Source organism: Lithobates pipiens, unplaced genomic scaffold (assembly GCF_037356315.1).
Source record: "Lithobates pipiens isolate NorthernLeopardFrog02 unplaced genomic scaffold, aLitPip1_a1.2 Scaffold_28, whole genome shotgun sequence".
NCBI lineage: Eukaryota > Metazoa > Chordata > Amphibia > Anura > Ranidae > Lithobates > Lithobates pipiens.
The window spans coordinates 8,464,454-8,479,453 of NW_027507789.1; the positions used below are offsets into that span (position 1 = coordinate 8,464,454).

General features: G+C 47.0%; 1 protein-coding gene across 3 annotated transcripts in view; it reads left to right on the forward strand.

Annotated features, from left to right (window-relative positions):
• Positions 1-3,886: 3,886 nt before the first annotated feature.
• PGS1 (phosphatidylglycerophosphate synthase 1) overlaps positions 3,887-15,000 on the forward strand; it is an 81,188-nt gene continuing 70,074 nt past the window's right edge. Inside the window, exon 1 of one of the 3 annotated variants that reach the window (XM_077458666.1) lies at positions 3,887-3,918. In XM_077458666.1, coding sequence (XP_077314792.1) covers positions 3,902-3,918 — 17 coding nt within the window. In that variant the 5' untranslated portion in view covers positions 3,887-3,901. Of the gene's footprint in view, positions 3,919-9,395; positions 9,434-9,469; positions 9,505-15,000 lie in introns of those variants that run through there. The other 2 variants (XM_077458664.1, XM_077458665.1) reach the window with 2 other exon arrangements.

Below are 15,000 nucleotides of genomic sequence, written 5' to 3' on the forward strand. Positions count from 1 at the left end.
ATCATTCATTGGTCAACATGGCCGCAGGAACCGGAGTGGTGGCCAGAATATTTGGACTTACTTCACCTTTTCTTGTTTTTTTAACCCTTCAAGTAAAACCTGGAACTGGGCTTAAAATTTCTCCATAGAAAGCGCCGGACCGGCATGTTTAGTGCCGCCAGTATTGAAATCCCTATAGATGTAGCTGAGGCTTTCCTGCTTGTTTTCTGTTATTGCTTCCATGACCGTATTGGGTAGGAAACCATTTAGTTGGAATTATTTTACGGGGGGGGGGGGGGGGATCCTCAATACTTTATACTATATGTTCCTCATCAACGTACACAAAAATCACAGGGGTGACCTAATCTTTGAGATCCTCCGTCTTGTGAAATCCGATGAGTGAGAACAAGTCTACGTCAAGGTTGTAAAACTTGGGGTGGGGGGGGGGGGGGTTGATGACATTACCACGGTTCCCAACGTTGTGTATATTGACTCGTACAGTTCCCCTCCTCCTCTTTGCGTGTAGTGTTTATATGCAGCCCACTCGGCACTTTTAGGAATCTGGAAAGTTATTAACAGACAAATCGGAATTACCTCATTCTCCGATGAGCAAGCCATGGCCTATGACACCTTTTTGTAGCTCTGCGTACCCAGACCTAGGCAGACTGTTTGTCATTATACGTGTTCCAGCAAAATATAGGGGAAGCAGACTTTCAGGCACTCAGGACAGTCTGGCAGAGCGCGGTCGATGAAGTTATACGGCTTACCGTTATCATGTGGAAGATTAAAGGCAACTCTAGCAAAAAAAATAAAAAATATTTTAGGGCAGGTCTTGACAGATTTGCTTTTGAGTCTAGAAGCCAGCTAAAAAAAAAAAAAAAAAAAAAAAAAGTAAGGAGCCAGTTTGTGCATGGCGATATCGCAGTCGTAACATGCATCACCGGGGAAACTGTCAACGGCGACCCGGAAGTGATGTCATACACGTTGCTTCCAGGTCAGGAACAAGATAGGGAGTAGAGCGAACGTGTTTCCGCTCTCCTCCCTCCCCTCTACCCTGTGGCGTCTGCTATGCCAGTCCCAGGCCTGGAGATTGGCAAGTGTAGCCCGGAATACATAGCAGGGGGCGTGCGGAGGGGGCAATTGAGCGTTCTGAATGCTTCCACCTGACAAATGAGCCCTACTGCTTGCCCACAGCATGGCTAAATGTAGGAAAAACAACTCCTGCCTGGCACCCGGAACTGCATGTCCCGGGCATCGGGCGATACAAATTGTGCATCTCTGCAACAGTGAATGAGCTGACAAAAGCCCAGGCGCCAGGATGCAATTTGTAGTCGCCATGGCAACATGGCTCCTGGAATTTGTCTGGCCCTGTTTTAGTCTTAGATGCGGGCAAGCTACATTACATGATGGCTTTTTTTATCTCCTGATGGCAAGAGTTCGGCACCCATGTTGGCCAAGCTGCACTGACCATTTTAATGACAGCGTGACAAGGTTACAACCCATGTCTAGCATATCCAAAACCAAACAAAAGCAGTGTTGACCAGAGTCGGACTTTAAAACAAAAATCAACAGTTCTTGTCAATCTCTGAAGACACCCAAAGTCCACAAAAAATAAAAGTCCATGATATTCAGGCATGTAACCACCAATGTGTGCACTGTGTTTAATGTCTTCTCAAAAGTCATACACTGCTAGTACCACACGTGCCTCCTCGGTAGAGTACTGAGGAAGTAAGTCCCTGCAGTGGACGCAACGTGCATAGGGGTGGAGCCAAGGCAATGATATCATATTGTGACCATCTTCATCTTAAAATGTGGAGTGGTGAAGAGGATTCATATCCAAAGCCATACATTGTACACATGCACTTTTACTAACACTGTGGGGGCTTTTGATAAGTGAGTGTACTTTTATTTGTGGGGAATATTAAAATATATATACAGTGGGCACTATCGGTCCTATTTCTGTTTTTTATATGCTACAAAATCATAATTCTTTCTGTACGATGTCTTTGTTACTCTGCCCAATTTGGCTTTAGTTCAGGTGAAATGTTTTGTGTGTCAGTATTACAGAGTAATGTCAAATATTTGATCAGTCATGGTCCTTGAGCAAATGTGTTACAGGTGGTTGAAGACCATATTTAAAAACTGAGTTCTTCAGATCATCTGCTTGTGCTGAAATGACCCCTCTACCCCTCCATCTGAGCCTCCTAGTAGATGTCCAATGGTGACATTCGGTTATCCACAGAAACTAAGCGGACTGCAGCTTGCATTGACAGAGAAGGGACAATTGTTGGTGTGGATAGAGAAGGGACCATCGTTGGTGTGGATAGAGAAGGGACCATCGTTGGTGTGGACATAGAAGGGTCCATCGTTGGTGTGGACAGAGAAGAGACCATCGTTGGTGTGGGCAGAGAAGGGACCATCGTTGGTGTGGGCAGAGAAGGGACCATCGTTGGTGTGGGCAGAGAAGGGACCATCGTTGGTGTGGGCAGAGAAGGGACCATCATTGGTGTGGGCAGAGAAGGGACCATCGTTGGTGTGGGCAGAGAAGGGACCATCGTTGGTGTGGACATAGAAGGGACCATTGTTGGTGTGGGCAGAGAGGGGACCATCGTTGGTGTGGGCAGAGAAGGGACCATCGTTGGTGTGTGTGGCTAGAGAAGGGACCATCGTTGGTGTGTGTGGCTAGAGAAGGGACCATCGTTGGTGTGTGTTGCTAGAGAAGGTACCATCGTTGGTGTGTATGGCTAGAGAAGGGACCATCGTTGGTGTGTGTGGCTAGAGAAGGGACCATCGTTGGTATGGCTAGAGAAGGGACCATCGTTGGTGTGTATGGACAGAGTAGGAACCATCGTTGCCGTTGGTATGGCTAGAGAAGGGACCATCGTTGGTGTGTATGGACAGAGAAGGGACCATCGTTGGTATGGCTAGAGAAGGGACCATCGTTGGTGTGTATGGACAGAGTAGGGACCATCGTTGCCGTTGGTATGGCTAGAGAAGGGACCATCGTTGGTATGGCTTGAGAAGGGACCATCGTTGGTATGGCTAGAGAAGGGACCATCGTTGGTGTGTATGGACAGAGAAGGGACCATCGTTGGTATGGCTAGAGAAGGGACCATCGTTGGTGTGTATGGACAGAGTAGGGACCATCGTTGCCGTTGGTATGGCTAGAGAAGGGACCATCGTTGGTATGGCTAGAGAAGGGACCATCGTTGGTATGGCTAGAGAAGGGACCATCGTTGGTGTGTATGGACAGAGTAGGGACCATCGTTGCCGTTGGTATGGCTAGAGAAGGGACCATCGTTGGTATGGCTAGAGAAGGGACCATTGTTGGTATGGCTAGAGAAGGACCATCATTGGTATGGCTAGAGAAGGGACCATCGCTGGTGTGGCTAGAGAAGGGACCATCGTTGGTATGGATACAGTTGGAGTGTTGATGAACGGAGACAGAAGGTGTTGAAGCAGTCTTGGGACCACCATTCATTTCCCAATAGAGTTCATTAAAGTGAAATCAAAAATTCATATTTCACAGATGTTGATTAGACAACATCATCATTACTACATATAATTATTTTGTTCATCTCTAGGCATATGTTGCCCTTCCTTCTTTCAATCTTTCTTCAGTTTTGAAAGCTCTTGCTTAACAGTGATAGACGTATTCACATTGAGTACTCTTACTGAGTGCTTTTTGAAAGGCTTTCTGGGTTTTTAGATGTTCTAGTAAAGGGCACTCAAAGTAGAACAAATACTTGGTGAGAACCTTCAGAGTGGCACTTATTTGTTGAAGTATAGAACTGGGTTTATGGGCTGACCCGCCGTGGAATAGCCTCCTCCTGATTGGACCAGGGGAGCATTAATACAATCACCCCACAACTCCCAAATTTGTACAAAGGCTTGGTGACGTCTACCTCTTTGTGCTGGCTCCATGGACTCTGTATTCAGGTAAGTGTTCTCAGGCTGGCAGGTTTACTGAAAGGAGCAAATGGGGGGGCAGAGGAAGAATTTTTTAAAAGTGACATAGTACAAAGAACAACGATACATTGTGTCTAGGGTTTATTGTGCTTAGAAAGTGTGTAGGCCGGGCTGTAATTGGTGGCTGTTGGGTTCTTGCACTCCATTGCCCTCATTGTTATGAAGGCTCCATGATAGAAGTGATCTTTATAACTAATTACAATTTTATGAAATGAGGGTGAGTTTCTCTCTATTCCAGGCAATAGGTAAAGTCAGTCATCTTCCTATGATTTGGAAAATGTGAGGCTTTCCTAGAGTCGGCTTTCTTGTGATCAGGCTTTTCTATACTTCATTTGTAGCCAGATCCAGCAAACCTTCCTCAGTGTATCATGTGATTCCTTCTTCCCAAATAATTACAGGGTGTGCTTGGAATTGGTGAACAGATAGATTGCTACAGGCTCACGTATGGATAAGTGGGAGATGTCAGGATGGCTCCTCTATACTTGGAAGTGGAACATGTCAGTATGGCTCCTCTATACGTGGGACATGTTAGTATGGGTTCTCTATAAGTGAGACATATCAGTATGGCTCCTCTATAAGAGAGACATGTCAGCATGGGTCCTCTGTGTGGGACATGTCAGGATGGGTCCTCTGTGTGGGACATGTCAGGATGGGTCCTCTGTGTGGGACATGTCAGGATGGGTCATCTGTGTGGGACATGTCAGGATGGGTCCTCTGTGTGGGACATGTCAGGATGGGTCCTCAGTGTGGGACATGTCAGGATGGGTCCTCTGTGTGGGACATGTCAGGATGGGTCCTCTATACGTGGAACATGCCAGTATGGCTCCTCTATACGTGGGACATGGTAGTATGAGTTCTCTATAAGTGGGACATATCAGTATGGCTCCTCTATACATGGGACATGTCAGTATTGGGTCCCATGTAAGTAGGATGTCTCAGTATGACTCCTCTATAAGAGAGACATGTCAGCATGGGTCCTCTGTGTGGGACATGTCAGGATGGGTCTTCTATACGTGGGACATGTCAGGATGGGTCCTCTATACGTGGGACATGTCGGGATGGGTCCTCTATACGTGGGACCGGTCAGTTTGGGTCCTGTATAAGTGGGATGGGTCCTCTACATGTGGGACATGTCGGGATGGGTCCTCTACATGTGGGACATGTTGGGATGGGTCCTCTACATGTGGGACATGTCAGGATGTGTCCTCTACATGTGGGAAATGTCGGGATGGGTCCTCTACATGTGGGACATGTCGGGATGGGTTCTCTATATGTGGGACATGTTCTGGATGGGTCCTATATATGTGGGACATGTCAAGATGGGTCTTCTATACGTGGAACCTGTCAGGATGGGTCCTCTATATGTGAGACATGTCAGGGTGGGTCATCTATACGTGGGACCTGTCAAGATGGGACCTGTATAAGTGGGACATGTCAGTTTGGGTCCTCTATATGTGGGACATGTCAGGATGGTTCCTCTACACGTGGGACATGTCAGGGTGGGTCCTCTACATGTGGCACATGTCGGGATGGGTCCTCTATATGTGGGACATGTCGGGATGGGTCCTCTAGATGTGGGACCTGTATACGTGGGACATGTCGGGATGGGTCCTCTATATGTGGGACATGTCAGGATGGGCCCTCTATACATGGGACCTGTCATGTCATGTTGGAATGGGTCCTCTATTCGTGGGACGCGAGTTTGGGTCCTCTATACGTGGGACATGTCAGTTTGAGTCCTCTATACGTGGGACATGTAAGTTTGGGTCCTCTTTATGTGGGACATGTCAGTTTGGGTCCTCTATACGTGGGACATGTCAGTTTGGGTCCTCTATACATGGGATCTGTCATGTCATGTTGGGATGGGTCCTCTATTCGTGGGACGTGAGTTTGGGTCCTCTATACCTGGGACATGTCAGTTTGGGTCCTCTATACGTGGGACATGTCAGTTTGGGTCCTCTATACCTGGGACATGTCAGTTTGGGTCCTCTATAAGTGGGACATGTCAGTTTGGGTCCTCTATACGTGGGACATGTCGGTTTGGGTCCTCTATACGTGGGACATGTCGGTTTGGGTCCTCTATACGTGGGACATGTCGGTTTGGGTCCTCTATACGTGGGACATGTCGGTTTGGGTCCTCTATACGTGGGACATGTCGGTTTGGGTCCTCTATACGTGGGACATGTCAGTTTGGGTCCTCTATACGTGGGACATGTCGGTTTGGGTCCTCTATACGTGGGACATGTCAGTTTGGGTCCTCTATACGTGGGACATGTCAGTTTGGGTCCTCTATATGTGGGACATGTCAGTTTGGGTCCTGTATACGTGGGACATGTCAGTTTGGGTCCTCTATACGTGGGACATGTCAGTTTGGGTCCTCTATACGTGGGACATGTCAGTTTGGGTCCTCTATACGTGGGACATGTCAGTTTGGGTCCTGTATACGTGGGACATGTCAGTTTGGGTCCTCTATACGTGGGACATGTCAGTTTGGGTCCTCTATACGTGGGACATGTCAGTTTGGGTCCTCTATACGTGGGACATGTCAGTTTGGGTCCTCTATATGTGGGACATTGGCAGAGCTTTGCTGGGTAAAGCACATAATCGCTCTCTATCCGCACAGAACATCGGGCTGTACAGAATGCATGCCGTTCTCTGCAGCTTTGTATATCCAATTACCGATGATTATAACAGGAAACCCGAAGGATCAACAATGGTTACCAAGAGCCGGAGGAATGGAAATATTGTACGAAGAGGAGTGTGGGTGGCTGCGAAGAGTTCCAGGAGAAACATTGTAAAGTCAGAATATAATACAAAGTTCCCCTTTCAGCAGAGCTGTGATGAAATAAAACAAAGGGCAGCGCTGCACAACACTGCGGACGGGAAATCTCCTGTTTATCCAGCATGGTAACCCCGATCGAGATGTAAATAATACATATCTGTGTAAAAATCCCCCATCACGCCCGAGCCCACACCACTCCATCGTCATTTCCACACTTCCTCAGCTAAAAGGCCAGTCACCCACCTAAGCCAATACTCACTGGAAATCTCCATGCCAGAAATTCCCTGAGAGTCTCACTACTACTGCTGCATTCTCTGTGGGGTATCAAATAAGGGGCCTGTGATGACCTTGGCTGGTGGGCGGAGTCAGGAACTCATGTGATACAGTCTAAAGCTGGCCATTACAGCGATTGAATTTTGATCAGTATGTGGACTTCCCCACTTGATTGTTTAATAGATTTCAGTGGAAGGGACATGCTGGAAGATAAAAAAAATTTTTTTAAATCGATCAGCAGTTGCAGCCAATCAGCTGCACCCATTGGTCAGTGTGTCCTCTTAACAGTGGTGGGTGCACCTGGTTTTGGGGGGGGTGGGGGGTTATTCTGACAATCCACCTACCCAGCTACCCCAAGCTAGTCATCCTTTTTTTTTTTCTTGCCCACTGGCCGAATAGGAAAAAAAAAAAAAAGGAAACAACTTAAACATTTGACCTCCAGAAGATTTACCCCCCCCCCCCCCCCCCCCCCATGACCAGGCCATTTTTTGCTTTTTTTTTTTGCCACTGCATTACTTTAACTGATGATTGCATTCATTCTACCTTTTTATATCATTTGTTTTCCGACAAATTAAGCTTTCATTTGCTGGTAGTTGATCCCTACTGTTTTTTATTTTTTTTTGGTTTTTTTTTGTGCTGTAAACAAAAGAGACCGAAAATTTTGAAATGCATAAAATATTATTTTTTTTGCTTTCTGCTATAAAACATATCCATTAAAGAAAATTCTAATTTCTTCATCAATGTAGGCCAATATGTATTCTGCTACATGTTTTTGGTAAAAAACAAAACAAAAAAAACCCCATAAAAAATCACAATAAGTAATTGATTCGTTTGCACAAAAATATAGCGTCTATATACTATGGGATATATATATATATATATATTTTTTTTTTTATTAATTTTTTTTTTTTACTAGTAATGGCGGCGATCAGCGACTTATAGGGAGACTAGGATATTACTATTGTCTAAACACTTTTCACCTTATTGCAAGGAAATGTTTAGGCTTTATAACCACCTGAGATTACTTGACCAATAGCAGGAGGTTTTGTCTCTCTGAAAACACTGCCAATGCCAATACCAGCTGATCTGTCATAATGTGGTGGTGGTCTGTAGTTCTGATCTGTCATAAGGCGGTGGTGGTCTGTAGATCTGATCTGTCATAAGGCGGTGGTGGTCTGTAGTTCTGTTCTGTCATAAGGCGGTGGTGGTCTGTAGTTCTGATCTGTCATAAGGCTTGGTGGTCTGTAGTTTAGATCTGTCATAATGCGGTGGTGGTCTGTAGTTCTGATCTGTCTTAAGGCGGTGGTGGTCTGTAGTTCTGATCTGTCATAAGGCGGTGGTGGTCTATAGTTCTGATCTGTCATAAGGCGGTGGTGGTCTGTAGTTCTGGTCTGTCATAAGGCGGTGGTGGTCTGTAGATCTGATCTGTCATAAGGCGGTGGTGGTCTATAGTTCTGATCTGTCTTAAGGCGGTGGTGGTCTGTAGTTCTGATCTGTCATAAGGCGGTGGTGGTCTATAGTTCTGATCTGTCATAAGGCGGTGGTGGTCTGTAGTTCTGATCTGTCATAAGGCGGTGGTGGTCTGTAGTTCTGATCTGTCATAAGGCGGTGGTGGTCTGTAGTTCTGATCTGTCATAAGGCGGTGGTGGTCTGTAGTTCTGATCTGTCATAAGGCGGTGGTGGTCTGTAGTTCTGATCTGTCTTAAGGCGGTGGTGGTCTATAGTTCTGATCTGTCATAAGGCGGTGGTGGTCTGTAGTTCTGGTCTGTCATAAGGCGGTGGTGGTCTGTAGTTCTGGTCTGTCATAAGGCGGTGGTGGTCTGTAGATCTGATCTGTCATAAGGCGGTGGTGGTCTATAGTTCTGATCTGTCATAAGGCGGTGGTGGTCTGTAGTTCTGGTCTGTCATAAGGCGGTGGTGGTCTGTAGTTCATGTTGGTGAACTGGGCTAACAAAACCACTTAGAAATTCAGTGCAGCGATATCCCGCCATCGGCTGACTCGGGGGGGACAAAGGTAATTGCACTCCTGTGACTCTCCAGAGAAGTTTGGCAGAAAAAGCTTTTGAAATAAACATGTTGACTTTAGATACACTTTGAGCCCTAGAGGCCACTGAGGGGAACACTGCGCTGCTCCCTCATAGAAGTGGCCCCTTGTTATTGCATCAATCAGAAGAGTGGAGCGTTGCTCCCTGATGGAGGTGCACAGTGTCGTCATAAACCCACCCCTTTTTATAGGAGCCAATCAGAAGGGGTGAGCACTGCACAGTGTCATCAGCAGTGGCTCTTTGTTATGGAAGCCAGAGGGGGTCAATTATTGCTCCTTGGATGAGATGAGCACCGCACAGTGTCATCAGCAACCGACACTTGTTATAGGAGCCAATCAGAAAATGCGAGCATTGCTCCCTGGATGAGGTCAGCCAATCAGAAGAGGTGAGCGTTGCGGTAAACACTTTGCAGCGTCATCAGCAGCAGCTCCTTGTTATGGGAGCCAATCAGAAGAGGTGAGACAATTATAAGAGGTGAGTGTTGTTCCCTTGGGGAGATGAGCCAATCAGAAGAGGTGAGCGTTGCTCCCTGTATGAGGTGAGCCAATCGGAAGAGGTCAGCGTTGCTCCCTGTATGAGGTGAGCCAATCGGAAGAGGTCAGCGTTGCTCCCTGTATTTGGTGAGCCAATTGGAAGAGGTGAACGTTGCTCCCTGTATGAGGTGAGCCAATCGGAAGAGGTCAGCGTTGCTCCCTGTATTTGGTGAGCCAATTGGAAGAGGTGAGCGTTGCTCCCTGGATGAGGTGAGCCAATCAGAAGAGGGGAGTGTGGCTCCCTGGGTGAGGTGAGTCAATCAGAAGAGGCGAGCGTTGCTCCCTGGGTGAGGTGAGCCAATCAGAAGAGGCGAGCGTTGCTCCCTGGGTGAGGTGAGCCAATTAGAAGAGGCGAGCGTTGCTCCCTGGGTGAGGTGAGCCAATCAGAAGACGCGAGTGTTGCTCCCTGGGTGAGGTGAGCCAATCAGAAGAGGCGAGCATTGCTCCCTGGTCTGGTGGAGGTGCACACTGTCATCAGCAGCGGCTCCTTCTTATGGGAGCCAATCAGAAGAGGCGAGCGTTGCTCCCTGGTACGAGGTGAACGCACATCCAGTATCAGCTGGCTGTTATTCAGGTGCGTTCCTTCCTCCCCTCCTCCTCCTCCTCCTCAGTAATCTTACCATAATACGCCGGCCTCCTGGGAAGATTCTTATTTACTCTGTTGGTTGATTAATAGCAGAGCTCTCGCCGTACGAGAAGGAGGCTTATCTGCCAGGAAGCTCGTCCCCAGCGATGACATCCCATGTCACATTCTTTAGCCTCTGTGCTGCTGCCAGATGACATTCCACCATCCCAGGAAATAATGTACAGAAATCCGAGATCAATCGTCCTCAATGAGAGAACGTTCGCTGCCCCTCATCCCTCCAATTACGGGAAGCAGAAATGTGATCAGACTTAAATCTGTCCGAAGATACAAATATGTGAGGCCCAGCGCCTAACCGGTCCGCGCCTCCCAACGCGATTCGCCTCTAAGAGAGACCGGGGGCCTTATTTATAGTCGCCGTCCATCGTCCATCATCCATCGTTCATCATCCATCGTTCATCATCCATCGTTCATCATCCATCATAAAAAAAAACAAAGAGCTGGAATTCTATAGTCTCTCTCCATGTTATCTGTGTAATCCCCAATGAAGGACTTCTTTTCATTCCTCTCTTTTAGGTTTAGGCTGGAAATCAACCCCCCCCCATATGCCCCAATCCCCCCCCCCCAATATGCCCCAATCCCCCCATAACTATACTTACTAACCTAAGTAAGATGTTATATATTCTCTATTTCCAGCCCGATCCGGCTCCCCTTTGTCAGATAGCAGGGGCTGCTGCAGGGGAGAAGAGGGAGCACCAACAGCAGATGGGCCGTTTAGAACCTAGAGACGATGTCACCGCTCCAGGCTTTACCAGACGTTGTCTCTCCTCTCCCCTGCAGCAGCCACCGCTGACTGATGTAATGGAGATCACGTGACCGGAGCGGGTTGGAAATAGGTAAGTATATACATCTTCTTTACACTGGTTAGTCGCCATAGGTGTTAGGGGCGGGGATATTTTTAAGACTAGAAAATAGTCCCCCCCCCCCCCCCCCCCCCCAGCCCACTAACAAGGAGGAGGAAAATGTGACACATATATACATGTGCATAGGTAAAATATCAACAAGCTTTATTTGTACATTAAAAACAGAATGGAAATGTACTCGCTTCCCATGCATAACGTGTACATTAAGTGTTTAAATATTTATTTTAGTGTTGCGGATCGACGCGTTTCATGGGAAACTCTTCCTCAGAATCCACACCTTTTGTACATGCAGACAACACTTTTGATCTACAAAGTGATAACAAAAACATAAATGTACCCTCAGCGTATACTTTATTAGGTACACCTTGCTAGTAGCGGGTTGGTCCCACTTTCGCCGTCATTCTTGGTGGAATAGATACAACAAGGTGTTGGAGACGTTCCTCAGAGATTTTGCTCCATAGTGACATGATGGCATCACACAATTGCTGCAGATTTGTCGGCTGCACATCCATGATGCCAAATCTCCCATTCACCACATCCCAAAGGTGCTCTATTGGATGAGATGTGGTGAGTGTGGAGGCCATTGGAGGACAGGGACCTCATTGTCCAGTGGTGAGATGATTGGAGCTTTGTGACATGGTGCATTATCCTGCTGGGAGGAGCCATCAAAAGATGGGGACACTGTAGTCATAAAGGGATGGACATGGTCAGCAACAACACTCAGGTAGGTCGTGGTGATTAAACCATGCTCAATTGGTACCAAGGGGCCCAAAGTGTGGCAAGAAAATATCCCCCCCACACCATTACACCCCCACCACCAGCCTGAACCAATGATACCCCATCCCCCACACCATTACACCCCCCACCACCAGCCTGAACCGGTGATACCCCATCCCCCACACCATTACACCCCCCACCACCAGCCTGAACCGGTGATACCCCATCTCCCACCAGCCTGAACCGGTGATACCCCATCCCCCACCAGCCTGAACCAGTGATATCTCATCCCCCACCAGCCTGAACCGGTGATACCCCATCCCCCACACCATTACACCCCCACCATCAGCCTGAACCAATGATACCCCATCCCCCACACCATTACACCCCCACCATCAGCCTGAACCGGTGATACAAGGCAGGATGGATCCATGCGCCAAATTCTGACCCCACCATCTGAATGTCGGAGCTGAAATCCAGACTCATCAGACCAGGCAACGTTTTTCCAATCTTCTATTGTCCAATGTTGGTGATCCTGTGCCAATTGTAGCCTCGGTTTCCTGTTCTTAGCTGACAGGAGTGGCACCCGGTGTGGTCTTCTGCTGCTGTAGCCCATCTGCTTCAAGGTCGGATGTGTTGTGTGTTCAGAGATGGTATTCTGCATACCTTGGATGTAACGAGTGATTATTTGAGTTACTGTTGCCTATCTATCACCTGGAACCAGTCTGCCCCATTCTCCTCTGACCTCAACAAGGCATTTTCCTCCACACAGCTGCCTCTCGTGAAGGGGTTAAAAAGCGATTTAATTTATCTTATTCCTCGGCAGCCGGTGCTCTTCCCATTCCCTCCGACGCTCCGGGATGTGGGCGGGGCCCTCCGCTCCGGCATCGTACGGGATGACGTCAGCATGTGACGGATGGAAATGGTTTTTTTTCGGGGAGCGGTTGCAAAAGAGGAGGAGCCTGCGGGAGGGAGGGATAAGATTAGTAAAAGTGCGTTTCAGGGTAGCCTACATAAAAATGAGCATCAGTGTGGGGGGAGGGGGGGGGGGTCTCACTGCGTGGGTCTTTTTTTTTTTTTTTTTTTGTTATTCCCCGTAGTTCAGCTTTAAACAGAGCAGTTCTTTCTGCCAGCAGTCTGTGACCCGAGAAGGCCGGGAAGTGGCACTCCATGGCTTGTTGTCAGTGCGGTGGTTGGGTTCATTGTGGTATAGTGTGCACATCTTCCCGTATCCTGGTATTATGAGTAAGGGGGGAGGGGGGACATTGCCTAATAGGAGACAATTCATAGATCCTGGCTCAGACAATGATTTGATGTAAGATGTAGATGGAATGTGACTTGGGAATAGGAATTTATTGTGTAAGTCACACTTGGATACGGAAAGCTTAAATATATACTAGTTAGATACTGATTATTTGCACAAGTATCGGTACTCATGCAGATGCACCGATACCTAAAAGTATCTTTTGAGCTGTCAGCGGGACTCCCCTGTTGACAGCTGAAGTGTTGAAGAAGCCCGGTGATTGGAGCTGTCAAAAAAAAAAAAAAAAAACCCCGGTGCTCTGCCGAGAACTGTCCCCCCCATCGGATAGTGTCTGCCCCGTACTGCGCAGCGTTTGCGCAGTATGGAGGACAAGGAGAGGCCGAAAGTCTCCGAAGATGGACAGCGCCTGCGCACTTAATAGTACCTTGTGCCCTGAGTCCAGGTTCAAGCCCCACCATGCAAGTGGACATACGGTAGATGATGTTAAACAGCACTTAGTAAGACGGCCCCTCGCCACGCTTCGGGCACGGCCTCGCTTCGCTCTGCAATTTTTTATTCTAACTCTATGTCCACTTGGATGGTAGGACTTGAACCTGGACTCGGTGCGCAGGCGCTGTTCATCTTTCGGAGACCTTCTTCTCCTTGTCTCCGTACTACGCAAGCGCAGTACAGGGTGGACACTATCTGATGGGGGACAGTATTCGACAAGACACCAGCAGTGTTTATTAACAACATTGCTCAGCCGCTGAAACACTAAAATAAAAAGAAACATTGTTTCTTTTTGTATCTTTCTGTTTCTTCATCTGCAGATCAATGGGCTGAACAAATGTTCCTCTGTTTAACTCCTTACAAACCCCTAATTTACTCAAATCGGCCTTAATTAACTCCCTATTCTCCTCCATTTAATTATTTTCCTGCTTTTTAAAGTGGTTGTAAACCCTTACAACCAACTTTGACCTACAGGCAAGCCTAGATTAAGGCTTACCTGTAGGTCCAAGAAATATCTCCTAAACCTACACGGTTTAGGAGATATTTACCGAAAGACAGGCACCGCTGTCTACGGCGCATGCGCTGTAGACAGCGGCGCGCAGGCACACTGAGCGTGCCGCGGTCAACGGCGATATGCCGCGAGTGGCGGCTCCCTGTGCATGCGCGGGAGTGACGTTCATTGCGGCTTCGCCGAATGACAGCGGCGAAGCAGGGGACCCACCGAGAAGATGGATGCGGCGGACTACAGGGGACAGCGGTGACTTCGCTGGCTCCTGTGTCAGGTAAGTGACACATAATGGACTACTATGCGATGCGATGCGATGCATAGTAGTCCATTATGCTTTACCTTTGCAGGGAATGAAAGAGGAAGTGAGGAAGTAAACCCATCAGGGTTTACTTCCTCTTTAAACAAACAAAAGTTTTAATTGTTTATATAAAAAAACTTTTTTCTTGTTTGCTTTGTTAGTGAATGTTTTTACACATATATATTTACACATTGGAAAAAGTGCAAAATTAAAAAAAAAATTTGATTTATTTCATTTGTAAATAACTTTTCAATGCTTTACAAAGCATTGAAAAGTTATTTACAAATGAATTAATAGTTTTTTCTTTTTTAATTTATAAAATAGACGTGAAAAAAAAAAAACAGGAAATAATTAAATGGAGGAGAATAGGGAGTAAATTAAGGCCGATTAGAGTAAATTAGGGGTTAAACAGAGGAACATTTGTTCATCCCGTTGATCTGCAGATGAAGAAAGGGAAGGATTCAAAAAGAAACAATGTTTCTTTTTATTTTAGTGTTTCAGCAGCTTGAAGTGAAATATTCTCATCGTGTGTACGCAACCCTGGTGTGTTTATTATTATTATTATTATTATTTGTGATTTATATATATATATATATATATATATATCTCACAAATAATAATATTAAACCCCAAAAAA